Here is a 24,418-nt window from a genome sequence, read left to right on the forward strand (position 1 = left end):
GCATGTATTGTAGTATGATTTGGATGAGACAAAATAATAACAAGGAGCACGGGAGGTATGAATTACTCCTGTACAGCCAAAGGATGTAAGCGTGTACCAAGTGAGGGGGATGACAAAGGTGAGGCCGAGGTACGTAGCCGAGCGACGCGGCGACCTAACAAAGCCGATCACTCCGTTGATGTAGACCTCCGGTACGCCGTCGGTGGAGAAGGAGCTGTAGCTAGCTGACGGGAGAGGCAAGGGGAAGGATACGTCGATAGCGCGGGGACTGGAGCTGCTGACGCAGGACTGGCAAGGTCAGAAGGAAGGAAGCCGCTCGAGAGCGCCCAGATCGGAATGCAACGACGCAGATGTACATCGTTCAGCTTCTCTATCTCTCCTCGCTGATCCCATGCTTCTCTGACTGAGTGACACCCCTGCGACCATGATGCATGATGGCTGATGGCATATATGTACAAGCGGTGCAGCAATAAAGCCGGGATGATCGCCTCTGGACCTCGTGCGGGGCCCGCGGAGGCCTCGCAAGGCCTCGCTCAAACGTTAAATCAGTGATCGACGCCGTCTCGTAAGACCGCTTCCAGATGAGTGGCAGCTAGTCCTGCACTGCTGTTCTGCACCTGCGGCATGCAGCGGCTACACGAGGAGCACAAGGCAGCAAGAGTGTGATAACATAGATGCCGAAGTGATGAGTCTACTACAGACACCCGACAGATTGCGGAGCGTTCGATACTACTGATCCCCCTTGTACGGCCTAATGAGAAGCGGCAGATGATACCCCTTGGTCTTGAGCTCGCCATTGACATACGGCCTCGTACTGATCCTATCTCATCAGCCCAAGCCTCCGCCTCTGTCATGACCTCTGACTCACATATTCGTTTTGTACACCTTCTTTCCCGGAACAGCCCCAAACTCAAACTCTCTAATCAGCGTATACAGCATGATCTTCATCTCCATGATTCCCAGCCTGTACCCCACACATCGCCTTGGCCCATCAATGAACGTCATGACGTTGCTCCATACCCCAGGTCCCTCGCCTACACTGGGGGGTACGGCCGTACCTGTCACCAGTGACGGGTTGGAGGGATCGCCCCGCACAAGCCACCGTTCCGGCTTGAATTCGCGCGCGTCGGGACCCCAGATGGACTGGGCCATATTGAGATTCTCGATGGGTAGGTGGACGATTTGGCCTTTACGGATAGGGACGGAAGTAATGGTTTGGCCGGAAAGGGTAATGATGGGGTGTTGGAGGGGGATGATGTCGTCTTCGGTCGCTTCCCGGATCTAGAGATCAGCTATAGTTCTGGGCAAGCCGAGGCCACGTACCGTTCCTGGAATTGAAGGGAAGCAACGCAGCATCTCTCTGACTACCGCGTCGAGGTATGGCAAGGCGTCCATCTGCTCATACGGCAGCGAATCGCCATAGCCCAGGCATTCTGTCCGAAGTGTCGTTTGGATATGCGGGCTGATGGCTATTAAGCGAAGACCGAAAGACATGACATTGCTAGATCGATCAGCTTTGGCTCTCTCGCTGACTCCAGGAAACCTGAAAGCTGATGGGGGACTCACGCTGTAGTATCCGTCCCTGCAAACATGAACGTCGCAAGTTGACCCGTGATCTCCTTGTCCTGCATCTTCTGATCGCTCGAATCCGTTAAGTTCATCGTAGAGCGGACTATACCCATCAGCTACCCTGTTCTGAGACCTGCCCCCGAGAACAGATCGACTTACTCATCAGAGTCAGAAGATCAGGATACCCCTTCTCCTCCCTCTTCCCCTCCTTCATCTCCTGCCGCACTTCCTTGATTCTTTTGCGGGACAAGTCCTCCATCGGTCCCATACCCGCTTCAACCCTACGGGAGTTCTCCGTCGGCTGAATCGGTCAGCTATATCCCCTCGTCTACGGCATTGAGAGCAAGGGTGAAGAGGGGAAGGCAACTCACGAACCACCGATCCGTCCAAGGAAACAATATGCTCATCTCGAACCGTATCCCTGACGCACCAGGAACAAACTGCTGCATCCGGTCATAATTGTGGAACAGGTGTCCACCCTCTCCATCCCAGTTTCCCGTCGAGTCAAAGTTGTGTCCGATTCCGATCTGGCCGATGAGGTCGAAGAGCATGCGCGAGACGGCAGAGTAGATGTCGATCTCGCGGGTCTGGTCTTTCCGGCTGTTGGCCGGTAAGGGGTACGCGGGAGAGGGAGGAGGAGCTGTTGGAATACCCGAAGAGGAGGGAGCAGGCGTTGGGTGGAGTGGTGCGTATGGAGAGGAGTGGTCTTGATTGGTCGTGAGATCGAGGAGGATATCGCGGAACTGCGGGGTCAGCTCGAGCCCAATGACCCCATCGACCCCCCGCTTGACCACTTTCATGCTCCCCACGCCCATAAGAGATCCTCCACGAAGAAGTTCAAGCTCACCTGAGCCACTTTTTCTTGAACCAAACCCCCGTAACTCCGCAGCGCACCCCCACTAAACAGCTTCTGTACAACCTTCCTCTGCTCCTTGTGCCTCTCGCCCTCCGCCGGGATCAGCCCCTCTTTCATATACCTGCACAGAAGCGCACGGAGGAGATCCGGCTTGCGGTACTCGTACGGCTTGGATAGGACATGCGTGACCGCTCGAGGATCGATGGTCCAGAGTCGGTGGTGCGCCCAGAACATGCCTTGGACGCGGAAGGTGGCGCCTAGTGAGGCGATCCAGGAGTCCATCTTGGCGTGATTGTATAGGCTATGGCATCAGCTACCTCCAGAACGCCGACTGACTGAGCGTGGGAATGACAGAGGTTGAAGCTCACTCTACCACCTCGGCATAGTGCCCGCCTAAGCTTGTCCCGCCTGGGGGTTTCTGCAAATTCTTCAAAGGCGACGACCATGGTCGGTAGACGAGGTGTCTGAACAGCCAAGCAGCGCAGTACGCGAAGATCAAGAGCGCCACTTCTTCCTTGGTAGGCAAGCGGAGATGCGCCGCGCCCACGGGAAGGTGGATGTTGAGCTTGGTGGACATGGTTTGTCCAATATCACTATCGAGCGGGTTTCCACGAGCTCTCTTTCACGCGGAGCCTTACTGTGGTGAAGTTGCGATATGATACCGTAGACGAATGTGAGAGGTGGACGCATGCTGTATGGGTTCATGATGACTTGTAAAGAAGGTTGAGTGAAGAAGCAAGGGCGCCTTTTGTTCGGGCTCGCGAGGAATGTGGAGTTCGCTCGCGGCCGCAAGCGGCAGCTGGCTGCTGGCAGGACCGCTTGGGATGTCCCGTGCTTATGGGGCCTGGTGTAAGCGCTCGGAAGAACGATGCCAGCGTATAGGCCTATCCATTTCTGATGCTCGTACCGCGCGCAATCTTGTCATTCGTCCAGTGTCATTCATGCGCGTCATCGACTTCTGACAATATCCCCTCAATACGCCACACCTCTCTCCTTACCATCCGCCCAACCACCAGCTCTTCTGCTTCTTGACACCTCCCATCTCCCCGTCTGCCGCACGAGCCTCGACCGGCTGAGCCTTGGTGTCGCCGCCCTAGGACAGTCAGCCGCAGTCACGAGCTTTACAAAGGGGAGAGTAGCCTGTCACCGATGGGGATCACAGCCATAAAAGTCGGAATGTGGGAAGAGCTGCCAGACATACCTGAGGCGATGGCAGACCCATACCCTTCATCTTCCTCTCCCTCATCTCTGCTACACCAACACCACCGCCCGAGGTTCCGTCCTGCTCGTCGGGGTTTGAACGGGTCTTGACATTGTGGTCGGCTAGATGATCAGCAACGCGGTCCTCCATACATATCAATCCCTTGGAGGGTGGGACATGGTGGTATGGTAAGACATACCTGAGTTGCCCCGCTTTGCCTCGGCAGTTGTTCCGGCAATAGACTGCGTGTCGTGCTTCACAGGTGAAGCGCCGCCATATCTCAATGCAGTGTGCGGCTGAGTTGACGAGCTGTAATAGTCAGCATGTGAAAGACGTTGTGATTCCAGTAGCAGTAGCTGATTCTCCGGTCCATCATATGCGCTTGTGGCGCAGATGCACGAGGAGGGGATCCGCAACTCACCCAGACTCATGCTGACCATCCTTCATGTTCTGGCTTCTTCCCTCCGTGACGGCGGCGGGCGCAGGTCCCTTGCCAGACAGCTCCTGCATTGGCTGGTTCCAGATATAGATACCGCCGATGACACCTGAGCCTATCAGCACGGCTGATTCCCATTTAGACCGCTCGCGGGCGGGAGAAGACAATGCTTACCGACACCGCCGGCGAAAAGAACGGGGAGTAGTCTTGATGAGGACATTATGGTGAATTTCTCGGTCTATGAGTCTGCTGTCGTACTGTGAGTTCTGGGTGGAGCGTGAGCTGCTTGTATAGAGGGATATGTTTGAATTATCAAAGAGTCTTGCACGAGAATGAGCTCGATGGGTCTTCATGCAGTGACGATCCGCTATGACGTCAAGCGTGACATCGACAGCCGATCACGCTCGAATCCGTGCGCATGAAACTCCACATTCCTCAGAGTGTGGCGGGACAAAGCCAGTGCCACACTAGTCTGTTCCGGCTCCACCTACTTGAGCGAAGTAGGGGGAGTATGTGAAAGGTAGTCTTGCTCGCAGGCTCGACCGCCTGGACATATAAGCTGGACTGGGGGTTTGCGTTTCCCCATTTGCCACTCAGTCCTCCGACCCTCCTTTCCGCAAGTACTCGTCGTGCGTCAACTGAGTCAACCATAGAGTATACAGACCAACAGGTATCTTCCATATTGGCTGTCGGGTCAGCGCTATCCACATCACTGCACCCATATTCGCTCTCTCTGATTCAACCTGCCGTCATGGGCGATGAGTTCATACACTGGAAACCCGAGCAGGCGGAGCAATCTTGCGGTTCTGAGTTTGACAGCATATCTGAGAGCAGTGATCCCGTCCTTTCCACCACCCTACTTGTACGCGCGCCGCCAACTTTCTCAGAGATCAGATACGAGCTTCCCGATCGCCGTACCAAGACGATCGTCCAAGGCCTCCTTGACGGGGATCCCGAAAGCCAAGGCAAACTCTCCCTCTTTGACATTGGAAGGATCATACCCCCTTCCTCTTACGAAGTCAACTCCGCTATCAGCGATGCCTTGAAAACCTTTCTGCAAACGGGGGACCATGGAAATCTTGCGATACAGCTTGAAGACTACCGAGTGGAGGAGGAACTCAGAGATGACGAGAGAGACAGGATGATGAAGCGGCGCCTCGCTCTCGAAGAGGCCGAGACTCTGGGAAAGAAGATCTGCAGGCGAATGATTGCCCTGGGGCCGCTGTCCGCCGACGCTCTGGATACAAGCGGACGTGCAAAGACACTACAACTCATCAAGTCAGGTTTTGGAAATAGGAGTCTGCTCGACACGTACTTTGAAGCAGAGGAAAGTCCAGCCGCCAATCACCTTCTGAAGGTAACCACACACACGCACAGCTACGAAGATGATGAAGAGGAAGAGGACTCACAGACTGATCCGGTGTGGCTATCCGAGAAGAAGGCCCAGGCCGCGCTTGCACTTCTCAGAATGGACTCGGAGGAGATCGGGGAGTTCCAGCCATTTGTACGGTCAAGCGACATGTTGAAGACGGAGGCTACTCTGGGGCGGCGGGCGCAGAGGATCGAACTCTCACAGCTTTTGGTGACAGGAGAAGAAGAGTGGTACCCCGGGTATCTGACCACAGTGGTCATCCAGCTTTATGAGGCGTCGGAGGACGGTCCTACACTCCGTCGGGTGCACGGCGAGGACGACCCACTGCGAGACCAGTCATCGGAACAGAGCGAGGACTCCGGCTCGACGGGCGATCTGAGCGGAGTGGTCGAGCTGTAGGGGGCTGCCGATGTGTGTTCGATGTGTGTAGTATGGTCTGTGTGGATTTGCGGCACGGTGCCGCAGTGTATTACAAGGCCAATCAGTACTTTATGCTCACATATGCAAAGTCGGGACTAGTTTATCGTTGCTGCATTGGCCTCTTGGGGTCTAAGAGGCCCACTTTGAGAGGGACCCTCTTCTGTTAGTCTACTGTGAGAAACCAGATCTGCTCGCATCGGGACGGGGCGTAATGTTCAGCGTGTAACTATATCAGCAAAGATCCCTTGTTTGGGTCTAAATGCAGAGTGGCGAGGGGACCGAGACCAAAGGAGTCTTTTGCGCTAGGATCGATTCACCGACGATATAGGCTCGATCGTAGGCGTAGCCTCTTCCTCACCCGCCTCTTCACATTTGCCACTTCGTTCTCGACCCCCTTTCTCATACCTATCCCTGTCCCGCATATCTCTCAATACCTACCTACCATGTCCCAAGCAGCCCTCGACTTTAGCTATAGTATGATACTCCCCATACGATCACGAGTACCGGAGGATGCGAATCAAGCGACTGTCGACACTCAATCTCGCGAAGTAGGCGCTATCCAGCCCAGCTCATTGGATGGAAGCTCGGCTGACAAAGACGGGCACGAATGGCCCCGACTGCTTGTCAGAGGGGTCTGCAGACGGGCTCGTGGATGGCATGACATCTACTCGTGCTCCGCCGTCGTCACGGAAGGCTCTGGTACGCAAATAGCCAGCCTCGTGGCGGAAGGTCCCCGCAGCAGCTCACTGTTCACGGCAGGAGATCAAAGTCTACAAGCGATACTGACTGAACTGGAGAATGCCGGTCATCGCAAGTGTGACGTGCTCGAGGAGATGATGGAGGCAGTCAAGGACTTTCTGACCACGGGCCAGAGGTTGGAACGCCGGCAGACTTTCTTCCAAGCGGACGAGTACTATGCGCCCAAGACGCCGCAGTGGGAGGTTGTCCTTGTGGGAGAGGACGAAGGGCCCTTGACAACCACACTTCGCATCGAGCTCCGTCGACCGGAACAGCTCGTGGAGAGGGATCACCTCGCTATCGCAAGGGCAAAAGGGGTCATCCGGCGATTGATCAGCCTCGGGCCCTCCGCTGCGCTCAGCAGGGAGCGTTTGGGAGTTTTGCGGGACATCATTCCTCGCTTTGAGAGCTCGGAGGTCAGAGAAAGAGTGGAGGCGATGTTCACCAACGAGGTCGAGGATATTATCCCCGAAGACGACTATCTCCTGTACACCAGCATCCAGGATCAGTTTTACGGAGAGGCAGAAGCGCCGGTCTCCAGGCCCGATATCGAGCTATCAAGGAAGCAGGCAGAAGCGGTCTTGAATTTGCTCAATCTCGTCCAGAAGGGCGTTCAAGGCAGATTCAAGCCTTTCTCGTCATCCGCTGTCAGTGAAGACCAGCTAGACACAATGATGGAGATTTTGGGTGAAGAGGCGCAGGAGTCCCAATTGAAGCCATTCCTGAGGGACAGCATTTGGTCCGAGGATGTTACAAAGGTTCGGTTCACGGTCGAACGTATCTCGAGGACGGACGCTTCGGACAGGGACCGCATCTACGAGGATTACGCATTTGAGGAGGGCGAGCCCGAGAGTGGCTCCGAGGATCCGATGAGCGAGTGTGGGAATGAGTGAGACGAAGCAAATGGTGCGAAGGGGACTTTTTTGTGTAGGGATGACGCATAGCCGGGTCATGTGGGCCATTGAGGGGTGTCAAACGCTACACATAGATATTCAGGTACATTTCAGCAAGAGAGGTCTGTATAGCTATACCGGTAAATACGCTTCATGAGAGATGTCAGTCCACGATGATATCAGGGTGAGTATGGTCTGGAATTGTGTCCATGCAGGTATCATCGGTGGACCGCCACAGCCGGCCACATCTCTATTAAATGTGCCTGACAGAATGTTCTCGACAATCGGGCATTTTGAATATCGGTGCGGCGAGCTCATACACAAGTGCATGGTGGGTACTAGTAGAAAGCACCAGCACAATGTTCGCCTCCTTTGACCACATCAGCGTTTGATATTGTCCGCGGGGTCCTGCAAAAAGGATGGATCAGTATTGCCGCAGCGCTCACTCGCCCCATATACCCCTCTCTCGAGGCATCCTCCCCTCCTCCTCCTACTCCACCTGCAGTTCCTCCCGCCGCCCCATTCCAACGCAGAATTGTCAGACACTACGACCCTGACAACAGATACACCCACCGCAGCTCCACTCTCGCACAATGAGTTCCTATGACCTGTACGTGACCTTCCGGGGGGACCCTGACCCGGATCGTCCGACGGAGGAGCCCACCGGAATAACGGTCGCGTGTCAGCTTCTGCATCACAGGCTGGCTCTCTGCCTCAAGGAGGCGACGGCGGAAGGCAGAACCGAAGACTCTGACTTGGTGTCCAAGGAAGATCAGCGCCTCAGGCAACTTGTCCCCACTCTGGAGAGCTCCATGAAGCCCGTGGATCCGGTCCCGCACTCTATCGGAGACATGATCACTTATCGCGTCCCGAAGTTTGTGTCTGACGCCGTCGAGAGTGTGGTTACCACTGGCAAGCTTCCCTCCAACAGCAAGGTCACCAGAGTGTGGGTGGCCGAGCGTGCGGCCAAGATCGCCGAAGAGGATGAAGATACGTGAGCGCGAGCGAGCAAGGATGGATTATCGCGCGGATGAGAATGGTAACGCGAGGGTCGAGGCGAGTGGGATCCCGCATGTACGTAGAGATCGTAGACGAAGATGTGAATAAGTGGTCTGTATCAGCCCACTCCCAGATTCAGTGGACCACGTCAGTGATCAGAATATCGAGATGCTGCTGGATGCCTGTCAGCTTGCGAGGTGTCGAACGAGCCTCACGAGGGGCAAGCATTCCTCGTGATTTATAGGAAAGCGCGCAGCCCTTGCCGTTGTGGCGCAGCGTATCGAAAGCGGTGGCCGCCTTTGCACGACGCCAGTGCACTGATGTGAAGCTGTTATGACCGATGTGCGTGAAGCGACCGAGGACGAGTCAAGAGGCAGGGCTGATAATTGCGGCCCTAGCCTGTGTCGGTTCCCGCGCGGCAACTGGGACAATCACTGAGCACGTCAGCGAAACCCATCGAAAGGCGTGCAATTCGCGAGCTTGCTTTCGCGCTTCACGTTATCAGCAATGGGGAACGCGGATGTAAGGAAGTCAGTAGGCCCATTAGGCTCTGCGTGCTGTACATGGCCAAGCCCCCCTCTTGCTTTTCCCCTCGAGCACCCGGACCCTCTGCCCGTGAACCTGCTCGGCACTCGCTCCTCGACAAGCACACTGGAATACCATCGATGCCTCCAAACCTCAAGCGACTTTTCCCGTTAGCTGGCTCGGAACGATCCCGTCGTGAAAGACATGCTGGCTCCGAGCTCTCAACGAGCGCTACTGCGTCACAAGACCTCAGCATCGGCCCCCACATCCCCCCGAAGGCCTTTGTCAACTAGCTGTGCGTGGCCACCCAGGGTGAACAGCCTGACAGAACCATTGTGGAGACCCGCAAGATCGAGGACGAGCTGATGGCCGATAAGATTACCGATGTCTTGACCGGCGATACCAAAGACTTCCTCGGCGAATACGACAACGAGATCTGGAGCTTGATCACCAGCTTCAAGGACCCGGACGTCAGAAGGGTGTTGTGCAGCTTGTTCATTCACGGAGCAGCCGAGAAGAACAGCGCTATGATGAATGTCTCCGTCATACGCGAAGCAGGCGTCTTGATCGGCGACGATTCATCTCGGTTCTTCCAACCGAACGGTGAATCGAAGATGCGAGTGAGCTGGACTTGGACTGTTGTTCCCGAGGAGTCGGGGTGGTGATCAGCAGTGCTCAGTCAGACCAGTGAGACTGGGGTGGTCAGTCATTCAGTACGATCCTTTCCCCAATCAATGCATATTAATTTTCCAGGACGTACTGCTTAGACGAGGTCCGGCTCGCGAACTCTCCCAACATTGGCCAGCTTAAGCAAACCGGACCTCCGGGTCGGCTTTAGATTGCCGGGGGCGCGAGACTGTCAGGGACGTGTAGGCGTTCGCGTGACACCTCAATGGCGGGGGCTGATCAACGATAGGATCAGGTGTGCAGAGGACGAGGTGGTGAAGCGAGATCCTGCGCGGCTCTGTGGCCGAGCGCGGCCTAAACGGGCGTGTCCGGACAGGCTATGTCTTTTGGCCGGTAGGCGGCCCCTTGAAGCCTTGACAGATAAAGTAGGCCTCACTCGATTCTGCTGTATCAGCACAACCCACAGAGGACATGTGCTGCGAGGGACATACCGCTTCTCGACTCCTTGGGCTTCTCCACCGACACTTTAGCGAACCACGGCTCGAGCTCTTCCTTCCTGAAAGCCTCCAGGTCGGGATGAGCGAAGAATTTGAGGCTTCCCAGGTCAGCTACTGTCGGCTTGGGCATCTGGCAGAGTCCGATCGACAGCGGAGACCACTCACACCATGTTTCCGCCAGGATACACCTTCCTCCCCTTTGCGATCTTACCCTCAGTCTTCTTCACCTCCTCCCCATGTGCTTCGGCAGGTCCTCCATCTCCATGTCCATGATCCTCTCCTTCTTGGCCTCCAACGACCAACACTTCCCTCCCAAACTCCGCCGCTGCCCCGCACAAGTCCAAACTAGCCTGAACGTCCCTCCCCCTCACCCCCGACATCGGCGCCATCATATCGCTGAGCACCGTATCCACCCCTCTCTCCCCTCCCCTTCCACCGACCATCTCCCTCACTCTCCTCTGCACCCCCAAAGTCAGGAAGTCCCCCTTGAGGATAGACACCCCCGGGATAGGCTCCATCGGCGATATATCCACCGCTATGACCTTCCCTCTACTCCTTGCTCCTCCCTCTCCGTCGCTTCCAGGACCTGAAGAGCCGCTACGATTAATAGCGACCTGGCTCCACCCGCCTGGAGCGGCGCCGAGGTCCACAACGGCCTTCCCGCGGCTGAGTAGAGCGGGGTACTTTGCCGCGAGCGAGACGAGCTTGAATGCTGATCTGGAGCGATAAGATTCGGCGGGCGAGGATGAGGATGAGGAGGATGGAGAGGTCCGGAGACGGACGTAGGGGTCTTGCTGTTGTCGTGCGAGCCAGCGGTTGGAGGAGCCCGAACTGGACTTCCAGAGCCGGGTGGACGCCCGCATGGTCCCTCCTCAGTTGCAGGAACAGGGGCCTGAGCTTAATAGAGCATGCTAGGTCTATGGCGTCAGCTGATCCGTTCAGTGAGGAGACCCGAAAACTGGCTACTTGCTCAGAGAGGATGACGGGAGGAAAGGCAAAGTATAACGCCAAAGTTGAGATTTCCCCCACTTCACTGATCACTGAGGGGGAGGCTGGCTTTGACCCTGGAGCGGTGAGCGGCTGATGCGCCTCTGCCTGGGCATGAATCGTACAGAAGGACCGCTGTAAAGATGACATAGCTCTATTGTACATGAATCTATCTGCTTGTCCAAGTATGCCTCTATCGATACCAAACAAAGTGCCCGAGACCCCAAACAACCAGAGTTTCCCAGCGATACAAGTCTCCCTCATGTCCGAAACATCCTCCCCGCCGCCGCTCGTTACTACACCCTCGCTGATAAGCCCCAAGCTGCACCGCCCACATCCCTTCTCTTGTTGCCCCCTCTTACACACTCCCCATCGCCCCTTCCTAGCCCTTAACCGCTAGTGCGTTGTCGGCCCGAGGTCCAGATCCGGCCACGCCGAGAAATTGTACCCCTTGTCCCAATCCAGCGCATCGACCGCCACTCCCTCTGTCCCGTCCACCCCATCGCCCGACGTATCCAGCCCTTGGCTACTCGACGATCCCTGAAGCGACATCCCGAAATTTGGCTGGATGATGGACGACACGCCAAACGTCGGGACTTGTACGCCCGAGCTGGCGCCCACCCCGACCCCGACGCCCGCCAGCTTGCGCTGTTGCTGTACCGTATGATGTGACTGGGATTGCTGTTGTTGCTGTTGCTGCTGGAGCTGATGTTGCCGTTGAATCTGTAGTGCCGCCTGGATCTGTTGTTGCCGTATCCCCGACGCTTGGAGCTGTTGCGCCAGCTGAGCCTGCTGCGATGCCGAAAGCTTGGGGCTGGTGGACACATCCGCGAGTGTGCTGGGTCCGCCGCCGAGGTCCGCAAGCGATGGGTCGATATTGGGGTCGAGGGTGTCATTGAGACCCGTCCCGTCCGGTAGAGCTTGCGAGACGCCCGTGTGCGCCGTCAATTCGGGCGACCCCTCCCCCTCCCCTTCCAGCCCTTCGTGCGCGCCATACGCATCCCCTCCGCCGCCCACTGACATGTCCCCAAAGTTGGCATCCATCCCGCCAGCCCCCTCTGCCGCTGCAGCCGTGACCGCCGCTATCAGCGCCGCGTTCGTGTCCGCCACCGACGATGATTCCGCATGGTACACCGAGTCCATATGCTGGAGGTTGAGCTTGGTGCCCATCCCCGCGACCTCGAGCAGTCCGGCGCTCCCCATATCGTCCGCTGCGCGATCGCGTATAGCCTTGGTCCGCTTTCCTGGACCCCGCCGGCGCACCGCCTCGTCCCATTGGCACGCCTCGTTCCGCTTGTGGCAATTTTCGCATGTAGGGCGGATACCGTCGCACTTGAGCTTGCGTCGCCGGCAAAAGTGGCATGCTAGTTGGAGTTCTGGACGTCAGCTAGTGACACAGAGAGGTCCAGGACGGACATTACGACCCCTGGAAGCATGGCCGAACTCACTTCTCTTCCGCGGCTTCCGCATGGGCTGATCATCCCCGTCCTGTGACCCGCTCATCATGGGTGGCTCTTCCACCTCCCTGCTCAATCCTGACCCATCGTCAAGCGACATCTCCCCTCCCGCCTCGCTCGCAAAGAACTCTGCCGCGATAGACGCGTCCCTGTCCAGATCATCGAGCTGAGTGTGGTCATGCTGGTGTTGGTCATGGTGGTGGGCTTGATGTACGTGATGTTGTTGATGCTGGTGTTGATGCTGGTGGTGGATGTCATGGTGGGCGATGTTGTCGACCAAGGTGGGGTCTAAGGGGTATGAAGAGGGAAGACCGGGAATGGATCCATCGTCATGGCTATCCATTCTGTCTGATCGTGACTGCTTCCGCGCTGCTTGTGGCTGCTGGCTGTGTGGACTTGCACGGTGGGGGAGGAATGGTTGGGTGGGGGATATCTGATACCGCTACAGAGGACGGAGGTATATAGATCAGTGAGAGAGACGGAGACAAACAAGCGGAATCAAGCTGTCAGTGGGTGGCAAATCTAGTGCGGCGGCGTTACCCGCTACGGTCACGCGGCGATATCGCCGGAAGTGGCAGTTTCCAGTCAGTGTGGCACTAGCAGGCGAGGAATGTGGCAATCGGTGGCGGACTCGCGCCCAGTGGCGAGTTCAGATCAATGCGTATGCGTATGTGTATGTGCGGGTGGGGCCGCAATTAGCTAGAGCTGGACACTGGATGGTATCGCGTGTACACAGTGCATAGCATAAAGCGGGAACCTGAAATGCTCGTCCCCCTGAGTCCCCATCAATCCAAAACCGTTGAGGGTTCGTCTCCGACCAGTTGGTACCTCTCGGCACCTTGTTCCAGCATCTCATTCGTAAAGCACGCTGGAAGATGCCTGAGATTGATCACTGGCAGCCTGACTTCCTCCACCATTGTACCTTCTTGTGCGAACATGGCTGCAGCCTTCCCGACAATCGTCTTGTATTGAGATCTCAGATCCGAAAATGCCTTCGGCCAACTGCTCACTGGCATGTCGGCAAAGGGCATGCCCGCGAACAGGCTGCGCGATCCCCTCTGAGACAGGCCTGAGCTCATGGGTATGGTGACCTTTCCAGCGAGATCTCTCCTCAGCCGCACCGTACTGGCCACATCCTCCAACCCACCAATCACCTTCCGGGAGTACTTCAGATTGGGGCCGAAACTGTCCGGGTTGACCGTCTCCCCTTCTTCGCCCATAGAGATCGAAAAGTGGGTCATGTACCGCAAGTCGCCATCTTCAGTGAGACCGACCGTGGTGGTTGGGTCAAAGATGACCAGCTGCGTCTTCTCGTATCCCTCCCCCGGACACGCCGGTAGCTCGTACCGGTGTTTCTGGAAGAAGGAGTCCTCTCCCCGGCAATCCTCCGTCGCACTGTCGTGCTTCACCCAGGACATTGGGTCTTGTTTCGTTTCTTCCATCCAGTCCCTTCCTCCGCCTCCCTCCGCCTTCTTGAGCGTGTTGAGAATCAGCTGCCCGACCGAGGCGCAGAAGTCGTCGAGCTTGTGTACCTTCGCCAGCATCTCGTCTCCCGGCTTGCTCGAAGTGATGTTAACCTGGTCAAATGCGTCAGACTCTTCAGCCAGGAGATGCTTGATCGCCGCGAAGATCTGGTCTTCCAGCAATCTCTGGTTGGTCTCATCCCTTTCCAAGGTGATACTTCAGAAGATCTCGGGATTGATAGTGATCTGCGGCTGCTGATCCTGTCCCTCGCCCGGGCCGGCCATAGTCATGAAGAAGCAAGGCATCATGCAAGCAAGACTACGCCCGGACTCATCTGCGACCACGATCTGCCGAGCCGAAGAGACGCAGAGCGATGTGTCGACGGGAATCTCAAGGGTATGCTGACTGGGAAGCGCGTTGACGATGTACTGCTCCAACCCCTGCAGGATCGACGTGCTGTAAGTCGAGAAAGGTAGCGTGTCTTCCTGAGCATTGGGGTGAGACATGATAGACGGAAAGGGTGAGTATCAGCGAGCCAGGATAGGTGAGTAATAAGGAGCAAGGCGATAAGGGTCGCCCTATCTAATGTATGCCGCAGCTCCAGCTCGCCGGTACTTGATATCCTTTGTCCCGTCTCATTACTGGCGGCGAAAGGATCCAGCTGGACTGGCGATCGCGTGATCGAGAGACTCCTCCAATGCCTACTGGAAGGTTCCATGCGGCTACGTCTATCATCGGTGCAGTTCAGACGGTAGGCGACAGGAACGGTTACTGGTGACGCTGGAGTGTGACCTTCTGCAGCTTGGCATGGTCGAGTACAGCCATCGCCGCAGAGATGGCAGCCGTCAGTGGACACGCTGCCATCAGCCATGTTTTTTGACCGCCGTGATCGTGATGTGAGCTGCGGTCACTGTAGATACAGTCAACTCACAGGAGCTTCGTGTCATCATACTAGTATATTAACTCGCAGTGAGATCATTACAAAAATCCCATTAACTCGCAGTGAGATCATTACAAAAATCCCCCGAAAGTAGACATCCTAATAAGGCTTTCTTCATTACGAGAGCTCCGCACAGTACCTGCGCATCTACTAGCATCTACCTCGACCTACCTTGACCTGTCGATTATACGAGTACACAATAAGAAGCACACAGAACTGCGCTCCGATGCACGAGCTTCGGAGTACCATCTCTCACCTCCGCGCGCTCGCGACCTCTGTGGCTAGCTTACCTTCACCCCGATACCCACCAAGACCTCTCAACAATGGCTGCGATCAACGATAATCTGCAGACCGCAGTGCCCGAAACACAGGCTTTTCGAGGGCGGGATATCCGAGTCCCTCACTCGATCTTCTTGCGGACAGCATGCCATCCTGCTGTCAGTGGCAAAGGTACGATTAGGGTAGAAGTGCAGGGCGGGTGAGTCCGGCGACAACCCAGACCTCACAGTCGGGACTGACTCTGGGCCTAGATCCACGGTACTCATCCGGTCACCCTCTACTCTGTATGATGGATCACTGGGGCCTCATGGAGGGGACGAGGTGCTCAGCGGGACCATCGAGATCACGATGAAGGAGCGACGGCGGGTGCAAGCGATCAGCGTCGTGATTCAGTCAGTCTCCCGGCTGTACATGGGCGGGAGCAGGGGTTGGGAGGAAGACGGGTTATTCGAGCGGGGAGTGGAGATCATCGGCGAGGATGCGTATGGCGAGGCTTTATGGCTCGATCAGGGAACTACATCGTGCGTCTTCTCCTCTTGTGGAAATGCTGATTGCTCACGAGACGCAGATACTCCTTTTCTCTCCTCCTCCCCGTCTCCCTTGCTGCGTCCGACCGTCATATCTTTGGGCGACTTTCCTACCTCTTGACAGCGCGGATAGAGGGTATAGACCCTACCCCTTCCCGCTTCGGCCTACCCCTAGCGACCCATATCACCACCCCTGTCATTGGCGACGACATACGCTTCAAGCAAGATTTCGAGCGGGTCATCGAACACTCGAATAAAGCCGAGAGGGCGCTTGGTCGCTTCCGCACGGGAGATGGGAAACGGCCTGGCGGACTACCGACCGAGGCGCAAAGGCGAGCGTCCGAGCTGTCGATGGCGAGGACTTGCGAGGCCGACCCAAGATTGGACGGGCTGTTCCAGCAGCAGGTCATCCGCAATGATGGCTCGTCCGACGCCAGAGAAACGCCTAAATGGCTCAAGGGGGACATTGTCATCAGCCAAAACATCTCGATTCAATCAAGCGGGCTGCAGAACGAGTCGAGGACCTCGTTGGATATGACAAATCAGGCGTACGAAGAGGGACTGGGTGTGTATCAGGTGTCGATGAGTTCCGACTGTGTAAGTGAATGTCCCGAATCACTCGGAATGAGGCTGATGTTCCCAGTTTGCGGTTGGTGGCGCAGTGATAGTCCGACTCAGCTGCCTCTCGCCCTCCCCTCGGACCGTCATCATGTCGATCGAGGCCTATATCGTGCAGCAATATTATGTCTTCTCGCCTCGTCATCCCAGGGATCCGCCTCGGACAGATGAGCAACCTACCATGACGAGACTGCTCCAGGTGAGATGTGCTGCTTCCAGAGCATGAAGAGGATTAGCTGATCCATCCAGGAAGGCGCCAAAGACTATACAGGATCTGGACCCTCTCCCAGCACTACGCCTTCACTGTACGTTGGTTCAGCCCTCCCCTCGCCGACCGCGGTCTCCGCAGGCACCGACTGGACATGGCACAAGACCGCGAGGATGCCAGACCATCGCGCACTCAGCCCAACAACGCCTAAGGGAATGGTCACTCCTATTCGAGTCGTGCACAATCTCGTCGTCATCATCGACTATGGCGAGGTGGACGACCAAGGGCAATTGATCAGGCGGACGGCTGAATCGCGGATCGAGCTGCAAGTGCCCGGGTGTATGGCGCACACTAGATCGCTCGCTTTACCCACGTGTGAGTACTTTCACCGCACAATAGTCAAGATGATGCTCATGGTACAGACAAAGCGTCTGTGCAAGATCCGACGAGTTTACCCCTCACAAACACCGGGTGCTTGTGCGACACGGATTTCGAGGAGCTGAAGCAGTCGGCCGAGAGCGCCTTGGAACGGTCTGGACCTTGGACGGGTACGAGTACAATTTGTAGTAGCGTCAAGTCTAGTGCTTGATGAAGAGGTTGAAAAGCCGGCTCCGCAGCTTGCAAGCCAACCAAGTAGATCAGGAGTTCAATGAGGCATGGCTTCGCCGTAGTGCGAAGTGCACAGACCCATACCGTAAACCGTCCACGCGCCACCTTACCCCGTGTGTGTCAGATGTCAAACCTTGTTCGATCTTCCTTCCAACTCCCCAAAGGGGACAAAGCGATCCTTCTCGAGGGTTCAGCATGCACTCCTTATATTATGGAGGCTACTGACATTGGTATCTGATCAGCACTTATAGGTCAAGCCATCCGCGGAAATGTTCTCGAAACGATCCCCTGCGACATCCCCACGACACCTCTCCCCACTCCCAGCTTCGGGCACCGCATCGCGCGATCGTTCACCCGCGCGGTCTCGGACCAACTCGCTCGTGACAGCCACCTCGTATGGCTACTCGGCGCCTCCGCCTCGAGCGGTCCAGTCAGATGAGGCACTCAAGACTGCAAAAGTCCTCGAGGGGGTCCTGGGGGCTTGGAATGAGTACCGGCTCGCGGTCATTCAGGAGGGCAGAGCAAGGAGGAGGTTAGCGGGCCTCATGAAGGATCTCAGTGGGCGGATGGAGAGGGAAGGAGTCGGGTGTGAGTCTTTGGCTCTTACTACTGCGTGATATCGGTGGAACAATAGGGTTGATGCTGATTCTGCAGATAAAGCCGTCAAGCCCGCATATCTCACTATCGACGCCCTTTCCGATCTCACTATAGCCCACTCAAAGCGGCTCGAGACTACCTACGACCAAGTCAATACCGAAGCCAGCAGGTATTTCCAGAACCTTGCCAGGCAGGTGAGGGAGCACGAGGCGTATCTGGCGAATGAGGGCAAGAGGGCGGAAAAGTCCGGTACGTGGGCGTGAGCTCGGACCTGATAATTGTGCCACAGGAGAAGAGCTGATGAGATAGAGAAGGCATATAGGAAGGCGTCAAAGGTGATGACGGATGGAGCGATACAGGGGTCAGGGCTGGAAGGGATGAAGGATGCGTTGAAGCTCGAAGTGGACGGGGCTGTCGAGTAAGTCCCTCTTTTCGGGACCGATGTTGGGATCTCCTAATCACCGCGGTGGGAATGGCTATCACTGACGCCTACAGGTATCATGCCAACTTGCTGGGTGATGCACAAACGGCCATTCTATCCAAAGTCGCCTCTGGTCTAGCGGGCGTCATCTCTCCCTCAGTCGGGTACCATTCCGAAGGGCTGAAGATCTCAGTCGAGCGGCTGGGAGAAGTGGAGTACTGTGAGCTCGCCCTCAAAGCTTATAGCGGCAAGGATGAGCGCTGTACTGATGAGTTCAGTCAGGGCTCTCGCGGCAGCTCAATGGCGCGATCTCGCCCTCCCAGAATCGTACCAAGCCACGGCACCTACCATATCATCGCAAGACACCCAGACTTCTACCCGGCCCATTACGATACCTACACCTAGCGAGAAGAGCCAGCAGTCTCAGCAAGACCTCAGGCTGCCGCCCGCACCTGTCAGACCGAGACTAAGCCCCGCTTATGCTTCCTCGCAGTCCAGCTTGGCGCCCGAGATTCGTAGCAGAAACTCACTACCTCCGCCGCCGATGTACGCGTCATCCATGTCTGTCCCGCGAGCAGTAAGCGTACGATCTCTCCACGCTGTGAGACAAATGCTGATATGATAGTCGTCCCTTATGTACCCCTCTTCCGCCTCGACTCTGTCCCCGAGCCCAAACCCCTCTCCCCACCTGCCCTACGCCCAGCCCAGACGCCGGGTCTCCGAGATCGCCGCATCGCTTGAGTCGCTCGCTAAGGCTGCAACTCCCTCTCCTGCCGCAGCTCGGCCACCCGCATCCCGTCGGGTCTCAATGCCCCCTCAGATCGGCGGTGGGATAGGCGGACCTCGACCTCGACCAGAACGCCATGCGACCGCACTCCCGCTCGCGTCCGTTCAGCATCTTGTGTCCAGCACCGCACCCGGTGCCCCAGCCTCCACCACCTCCTCTCGCCAGTCCTCATCGATCCTTTCCCCCTTCTCCCCGACTTCCACCTCATCAGCTACTACCTCACATACAGAGACCGGAACAAATCTGGCGCCGCATGGAGCATTGCGCGGGCGGAAGCTCTCGTTCGGGAGGGACATGCTGGGGTCGTTTCCGTGGGGACAGACGAGTGCATTGGGGGATGGAGGGGATAATGAGGGTGTGGGAGTGCTTCATCCAAGTCCGAGAAGGGTGCCCAGCCTAAGTCCTGAGCTGAGGGGGATGATGATGGGCTAATGCGGAGATATGGGGTGCGGAGGAGGAGAAGTAAGAGGCGGCGGGAATTGCGATCTTTTAGGACGACATCTTATCGAGTTGTGTCGCTTGACTGGTCTGCCAGCTGTCGCGAGCAGTCCACCGTGCATCTGACGTACCTCACTCGTCACACAACCAGAGTACAGTCGGCAAAGTCTGAGGAGGTCTGGGTACTTGGTTAGCAAAGATAAACGGCATAGCTACAATTACTGAACTGAGAATGACGGAGCCTATCGAAACTAAACTCCCAGACCCGCCTGCTACGAAATTTTACACATTCCCGAGGCGCCTAATACCCTATACTAGCTCACGCTGTGACAGGCCAGCTTACTCCTCGTTCAAGCTACCAGTGCGCCCGACGCCACCGGGACCGCGGGCTTGATTCCGTCCGCCTCGACAACATCGTCGTGCTCCTTCGGCTGCTCAGGCACCAGCCTGATAAGGAAGAACAGGCACGGAAGGGCCGCGACGAAGACACCGATGTTGATCCACATGGGCACGTTCTTGTTGGCCGAGTTGGCGTTGATACCGTACGATACGGCCTGACCTGCCGTTTCGAACGCCCTGAAAAGCCCGCCGGTGCGAGCGGACGATTTGACATCGGTGCTGAAGGTACCGAGGATCCAGTAGATAGAGAGCTGGCACCAGTAGCAGGTGACAAAGATGATGAGGTAAGGGAGGTACGCTTCGGCCCAGCGGGCACCGTGACTGCCGGTTCAGCTTTTGGCTTTTCGAGATGATGGCTCCACTCACATTCCATAGTCATAAGCGATCAAGGGGTTCTGCTGCTTTGATATCTCGATACTGACCCAGATGAAAGCAGCGGCTTGGGGGATCACCCATGCGGCGGCGCAGATCCACGCTCGTTTCTTCTGCGACCAGCTCTTGCGGTCAAGGATGAACTTGCCGTACAGGAGGACAGCGGGGACAGTGATGGTGGCTGAGCGTGAGTTTAAGACCTGCGTAGACAAGAGGGGTGCGATACTTACGGACGATCAAAGACGATAGGGCGCGGGAGCGGACCGAAAAATTGAGGGAGAGGTAGGTGCCAAAGGTCCCGCCGATGAAGAAGGAGTAGAAGGCCGGGACAAACATAAGCCAAGTCTGGCCTTCAGCCTGATACGATCCGCTGCTCTGACAGACACCGACTCACTCTAGGTTTCTGGAGGTGCCTCCACAGCGCAACGAACTCCTCCTTCCACGACATCCGAGCAGACGATGGGATCCGGCTCCCGTCCCGCCTGCGGACCTTCGCTGTGGGCGAGAGGAGCAACGCCCAGATGAAACCAGTAGCGGAAAATCCGACGAACACGAGGTACGTTGACCAGGCGATGCCTCCCGCCGTCTCCTTCGAGAAATTAGTTGAGTAGTTGATGGCTCCACCTAATATAGACCCAGAGTTCCGCATCGCAGACCATATACCGAGGTACAGCCCGCGCTCGTCGGGAAGGGGATAGGAGAGCATGGCCGTGCTTTCGCCGATATAAAGGAATCCGTCGGTGAGGCCACCGACAGTCTGGGGGTTTAGCGCGTACTATCAATGAATGATGAAGAGGATAGACCAACCCTGGATAAGAGGAGATACCAGTCGATACCTAGCCGCGCACTCGTATAGTACCCGCTGGGAGCAAGAGGCATACCAATGGCAGCGATGAGACATGCCCATTTGATGCCGATTTTGTTGATGAGAGGGCCACCGCAGAGGGTAAGAAGGCAGGACATGGTGTAGCTGAGGGAGTTGGCAAGATTGGCAAGGTAGGGAGAGGAGAGACCACCGCCGCCGAGGTTGGAGATGGCATCTGCCATACTGGGCCCAACTAGTGCTAGTCTGGACATCAGCTGGATTCGATACCGCGACTCACGTTCCGAAGAGGATCATCTGGAGTAGTACGCCGCGGTAGAACTTGGTAGATTTGGACGCAACGAGGTACTTCTGGTCCACCTCGAATGGGTCGTAGCCCTGATCCGGCACAGCTTCGACTGCATCCTCCGTGTCGCCTTGCTTGCCGTCGGGGTCCTTCCGGTCTTGCTCGATAGGATGCAGGTCCGTGTCTGCGAGTTCGTTATGAGGATATGCGGGTGGGATAGGCATTGTGTAAGGAGGTAAGAATGGTGAGGAGAGGACAAGAAGTTGAGGAGCACTGATGGGGCAGAGATATATGGCATCAGCTGAGATAGGAGTCGTCTGTGTTCGAACAGGCTGTCGGCTGAGCCTCCTCCTCCTTGATTCGCGTACGCGAGCCGGCGGCTGAGAGATAAGATCATGACTACGTTGACTGCGGTCCTGTAAAGAGCTGCGGTCGAATGAGTAGCACTAGCGCTGTCTTAGCGCTCCAATTATAGAGCTCCTTATCGGCTCCGCTCGTCGGACATCGGGTGTGGTGGAGCCCCCTAAAGCCGAACTCTAACGTCCCTGAAGGCTGAGGGCTGAGGTCCGAACCCTAAGTCGAGTCCTATGGGCTCTTATGCAGCGACACCTTCATATACTCATTGACTGCCCCGTCGCCCTACGCATACTCCGTCCCTTCTGTCGCCTCTACACCATTACTGAACGGGCTTGTCGAGATCATCAGGCGCCGCCTTGGTCCCCGTGGATATTGGGCAGAGACCCGAGTGGCCGTGCAGGAGAGGTGGCGGAGAGGGACTGGGATGATCACCATGACGAGGTGGCTAGCGCGTCAGCTCTGCCGCTGACAATGCGCAAAGATCTGGCAGCTGCTGAGCTCACCACCACCTCTCCCTCCTTGACCGGCATCCTGATATCCCATTCCTTCTTCGCCCCTTCATCCGTCACGTCGCTTGAATGCTTCAACGCCCCGAGCCGGTCATCAAAGTGTTCCGAGAGCCGACGGTGCATCTCGTGGTGCAGGTGGTGGGGAGACGGGAGGACGGCTGAGGCGGGGGTGAGGATGGGGGCACCGGCGGCGGTAGGGGAGGAAGCGGTTTGAAGGGCTGATGCGGAGGATTCCTCCATGGTAGGGTGCGCGACGGCTGATGGAATTTGAATAATCTGGGCGGACATCCTGCTGGATTGAGTAGGGAGTATGCAGACTTGGTACTAGAGATGATTGCGAGGTGAGATGCAAGGCTGACACGCTGACATGATGACACGAGAGCTCAAAGGACGCGCCGGGCGCGGGGCCGCTCGGACCCGTTCTTCGGGAGGTGTAGGAAAGCTTAAAGCGAGTATATCTCCGAGGCGCACATCACCGCCTCTGCTACTGTGTAATCATCGATCTTGCCTCGGTCAATCTCTGTCGGAGCTAGCGGGAAAGGTCTTGCTCAGATAGAGGGGATGGGGACAAGGCAGAGGTAGCAAGCAGAGATAGATAAGGGCTGCTCGGGGGAGACTGAGCGTGGACCTCGTGTCGGCTCCCGGGCGGAAGAGCGATGCAGGGTCTGCGCTCATGGAAGGGTCCAGCCCCAGGTACATCTACGCAAGGTACGCTGTACAGTGTCTACAATCAATGGCAGACCATCAAGGCCGCTCCAATCCCAAGACATCCTCCGACATATCCACGCCAGCATCAAGCCGACCGACACATTTACGAGCTGGACGGTTTTGCGCCTTTACGATCTCCGGGATCGCGCTCCAGGCGGGGTACCGAGGATGTAGAGTATGCGTGTATGTGGCGCCGAGGCGGGCGGGTGGGAGTGGCTGGCTCCGAGCCTGACCCCGATGAGGAGGTGGATGAGGACGAGGAAAGGGATGTTGCGCTGCTGGTACGGCTGTGCGAGCTGTGCGAGCGGTGTATGAGGGGCCGGTATGCGCTAGGTTGACCTCGGCCAGTCGGGCTGAAGATCTACAGGTCAGCGTGTGTACTGCCAGATCGTAGGGGTTGGGATAAACTTACATCAACCTCGATAGCTTTCGGCATTTTGATATCCCACCTCATCTCGGCCCGCTCTTCTCGCTCCGCCGTCTGCCGCAGGACTTCAACGCGGTCCTCAAAGTACTCTGATGGCTGGCGCCGGAGAGCAGGGAGGGTGGAGGTGGTGTTGCGCCGAGGAGGGCGGGGAGGGGTGCGGGGAAGAGTCGAGAGAGCGGAGGTGCCATTGGGAGTAAGAGGTAGGGAGTGGCCGGTGCTGTCGCGAGCTGTAGAGTGTGGTGTGGTAGAAGAAACATCATGAGAGACAGAGGAGTCCTCTGAGATCCGAGCGGCGGGGAGACGGAAGGTGCGCAGAAGCGACTTGGTGGGGATGGGCGGGGACGACATTGCCTCTGAATGATGGGACGCGTGCGGTGGGTTAGGTAGAATGAGCTCAGAAAGGAGATGGGTAAAGGTGATCACCGTCAGTCGGCGCGACAATCAAGCAGATATATAGCATGCGGAGAGAAGCACGCATCAAGTAAGGGCATCGAGTAACCAGGAACCCATCAGAGGGACGTCGTCAAGACGACTGCAAGACTCTTCTCACCGAGCAACAGAGCCGTCGGGCGTGGATGCCAACGAGCGTCCGGCGTTCTTCAGCTCAATCAGTAGTCGAGCAAGCTCAGGCACTCCGCCGCTCAGCATTCCGATTTGAGCAGCTTGATGTAATTACCAAGCTGGCACATACGGCAATATCCTGTCTGTAGGAGGCCGGCTGAAAAGTTGCCAGATCCCTGCGATTCTGTCCCCCACAGTCGGATTTCGCGCAAACCAGGAGATCCGGCCTGTAAGTGGGTATTCCGCACAGGGGAGGCAGTAGCCCTCAGACCGTAGATAGTCGATGTGAAGAGCATGCATAGGTGATAGCAAGGTCGCTCGTCCCTCTCAGCAACAGAAGCGGTCAGTGTAGCTTATTCGCTCCTCCCTGTTACACTGTACATTTCGTCCAGCTCTCCCTCTGCGCTCTCTTCTCGCTCGCATTAATCCATATCTTCATCCAGCTCATATCTACTCCAGACCCCTCTCTCCGCCCCTGTAATCGACGCACAGACAAGCACAAGCTCGTCTG

The 24,418-nt window shown here is 56.8% G+C and overlaps 12 protein-coding genes across 12 annotated transcripts; 5 read left to right on the top strand and 7 right to left on the bottom strand.

The window, feature by feature from the left end:
* Nucleotides 1–729: 729 nt before the first annotated feature.
* MKK02DRAFT_42381 (cytochrome P450) lies at nucleotides 730–3,002 on the bottom strand (the record flags this gene model as incomplete). The annotated part of the gene is made up of 8 exons (XM_053091956.1): nucleotides 730–820; nucleotides 869–1,281; nucleotides 1,324–1,501; nucleotides 1,567–1,672; nucleotides 1,729–1,870; nucleotides 1,941–2,312; nucleotides 2,417–2,726; nucleotides 2,794–3,002. 8 exons carry the CDS (start codon nucleotides 3,000–3,002, stop codon nucleotides 730–732), a joined length of 1,821 nt encoding a protein of 606 aa, XP_052947775.1.
* A 417-nt stretch (nucleotides 3,003–3,419) lies between these two features.
* MKK02DRAFT_42382 (uncharacterized protein) lies at nucleotides 3,420–4,282 on the bottom strand (the record flags this gene model as incomplete). Its single annotated transcript, XM_053091957.1, has 5 exons — nucleotides 3,420–3,518; nucleotides 3,627–3,748; nucleotides 3,826–3,935; nucleotides 4,048–4,171; nucleotides 4,237–4,282. The coding sequence occupies 5 exons, from the start codon at nucleotides 4,280–4,282 to the stop codon at nucleotides 3,420–3,422; spliced, it is 501 nt and encodes a 166-aa protein (XP_052947776.1).
* A 531-nt stretch (nucleotides 4,283–4,813) lies between these two features.
* On the top strand, nucleotides 4,814–5,833 carry MKK02DRAFT_42383 (uncharacterized protein; the record flags this gene model as incomplete). Its single annotated transcript, XM_053091958.1, has 1 exon — nucleotides 4,814–5,833. The coding sequence occupies one exon, from the start codon at nucleotides 4,814–4,816 to the stop codon at nucleotides 5,831–5,833; it is 1,020 nt and encodes a 339-aa protein (XP_052947777.1).
* Nucleotides 5,834–6,297: 464 nt separating this feature from the next.
* On the top strand, nucleotides 6,298–7,485 carry MKK02DRAFT_42384 (uncharacterized protein; the record flags this gene model as incomplete). The annotated part of the gene is made up of 1 exon (XM_053091959.1): nucleotides 6,298–7,485. One exon carries the CDS (start codon nucleotides 6,298–6,300, stop codon nucleotides 7,483–7,485), a length of 1,188 nt encoding a protein of 395 aa, XP_052947778.1.
* Nucleotides 7,486–8,078: 593 nt separating this feature from the next.
* On the top strand, nucleotides 8,079–9,674 carry MKK02DRAFT_31525 (uncharacterized protein; the record flags this gene model as incomplete). The annotated part of the gene is made up of 4 exons (XM_053088315.1): nucleotides 8,079–8,479; nucleotides 8,813–8,826; nucleotides 8,932–9,293; nucleotides 9,321–9,674. 4 exons carry the CDS (start codon nucleotides 8,079–8,081, stop codon nucleotides 9,672–9,674), a joined length of 1,131 nt encoding a protein of 376 aa, XP_052947779.1.
* Nucleotides 9,675–10,013: 339 nt separating this feature from the next.
* On the bottom strand, nucleotides 10,014–10,996 carry MKK02DRAFT_31526 (putative cell division protein; the record flags this gene model as incomplete). The annotated part of the gene is made up of 3 exons (XM_053088316.1): nucleotides 10,014–10,078; nucleotides 10,128–10,231; nucleotides 10,299–10,996. 3 exons carry the CDS (start codon nucleotides 10,994–10,996, stop codon nucleotides 10,014–10,016), a joined length of 867 nt encoding a protein of 288 aa, XP_052947780.1.
* Nucleotides 10,997–11,516: 520 nt separating this feature from the next.
* Nucleotides 11,517–12,835, bottom strand: MKK02DRAFT_42387 (uncharacterized protein; the record flags this gene model as incomplete). The annotated part of the gene is made up of 3 exons (XM_053091960.1): nucleotides 11,517–12,496; nucleotides 12,569–12,726; nucleotides 12,792–12,835. The coding sequence occupies 3 exons, from the start codon at nucleotides 12,833–12,835 to the stop codon at nucleotides 11,517–11,519; spliced, it is 1,182 nt and encodes a 393-aa protein (XP_052947781.1).
* Nucleotides 12,836–13,362: 527 nt separating this feature from the next.
* On the bottom strand, nucleotides 13,363–14,547 carry MKK02DRAFT_42388 (uncharacterized protein; the record flags this gene model as incomplete). The annotated part of the gene is made up of 2 exons (XM_053091961.1): nucleotides 13,363–14,226; nucleotides 14,386–14,547. 2 exons carry the CDS (start codon nucleotides 14,545–14,547, stop codon nucleotides 13,363–13,365), a joined length of 1,026 nt encoding a protein of 341 aa, XP_052947782.1.
* Nucleotides 14,548–15,304: 757 nt separating this feature from the next.
* MKK02DRAFT_42389 (uncharacterized protein) lies at nucleotides 15,305–17,180 on the top strand (the record flags this gene model as incomplete). Its single annotated transcript, XM_053091962.1, has 6 exons — nucleotides 15,305–15,459; nucleotides 15,512–15,781; nucleotides 15,829–16,384; nucleotides 16,431–16,604; nucleotides 16,655–16,988; nucleotides 17,122–17,180. The coding sequence occupies 6 exons, from the start codon at nucleotides 15,305–15,307 to the stop codon at nucleotides 17,178–17,180; spliced, it is 1,548 nt and encodes a 515-aa protein (XP_052947783.1).
* Nucleotides 17,181–17,491: 311 nt separating this feature from the next.
* On the top strand, nucleotides 17,492–19,459 carry MKK02DRAFT_42390 (uncharacterized protein; the record flags this gene model as incomplete). The annotated part of the gene is made up of 6 exons (XM_053091963.1): nucleotides 17,492–17,810; nucleotides 17,877–18,068; nucleotides 18,129–18,237; nucleotides 18,315–18,460; nucleotides 18,519–18,817; nucleotides 18,866–19,459. 6 exons carry the CDS (start codon nucleotides 17,492–17,494, stop codon nucleotides 19,457–19,459), a joined length of 1,659 nt encoding a protein of 552 aa, XP_052947784.1.
* Nucleotides 19,460–19,815: 356 nt separating this feature from the next.
* MKK02DRAFT_22582 (major facilitator superfamily transporter) lies at nucleotides 19,816–21,569 on the bottom strand (the record flags this gene model as incomplete). The annotated part of the gene is made up of 6 exons (XM_053086590.1): nucleotides 19,816–20,185; nucleotides 20,231–20,417; nucleotides 20,467–20,581; nucleotides 20,631–20,993; nucleotides 21,044–21,305; nucleotides 21,340–21,569. 6 exons carry the CDS (start codon nucleotides 21,567–21,569, stop codon nucleotides 19,816–19,818), a joined length of 1,527 nt encoding a protein of 508 aa, XP_052947785.1.
* Nucleotides 21,570–22,021: 452 nt separating this feature from the next.
* MKK02DRAFT_31530 (uncharacterized protein) lies at nucleotides 22,022–23,534 on the bottom strand (the record flags this gene model as incomplete). The annotated part of the gene is made up of 6 exons (XM_053088317.1): nucleotides 22,022–22,147; nucleotides 22,173–22,503; nucleotides 22,579–22,698; nucleotides 22,840–22,910; nucleotides 23,019–23,280; nucleotides 23,413–23,534. The coding sequence occupies 6 exons, from the start codon at nucleotides 23,532–23,534 to the stop codon at nucleotides 22,022–22,024; spliced, it is 1,032 nt and encodes a 343-aa protein (XP_052947786.1).
* Between the last annotated feature and the right edge of the window lie 884 nt (nucleotides 23,535–24,418).

Source organism: Dioszegia hungarica (assembly GCF_025882075.1).
Source record: "Dioszegia hungarica strain PDD-24b-2 chromosome Unknown MKK02contig_6, whole genome shotgun sequence".
NCBI classification, from domain to species: domain Eukaryota; kingdom Fungi; phylum Basidiomycota; class Tremellomycetes; order Tremellales; family Bulleribasidiaceae; genus Dioszegia; species Dioszegia hungarica.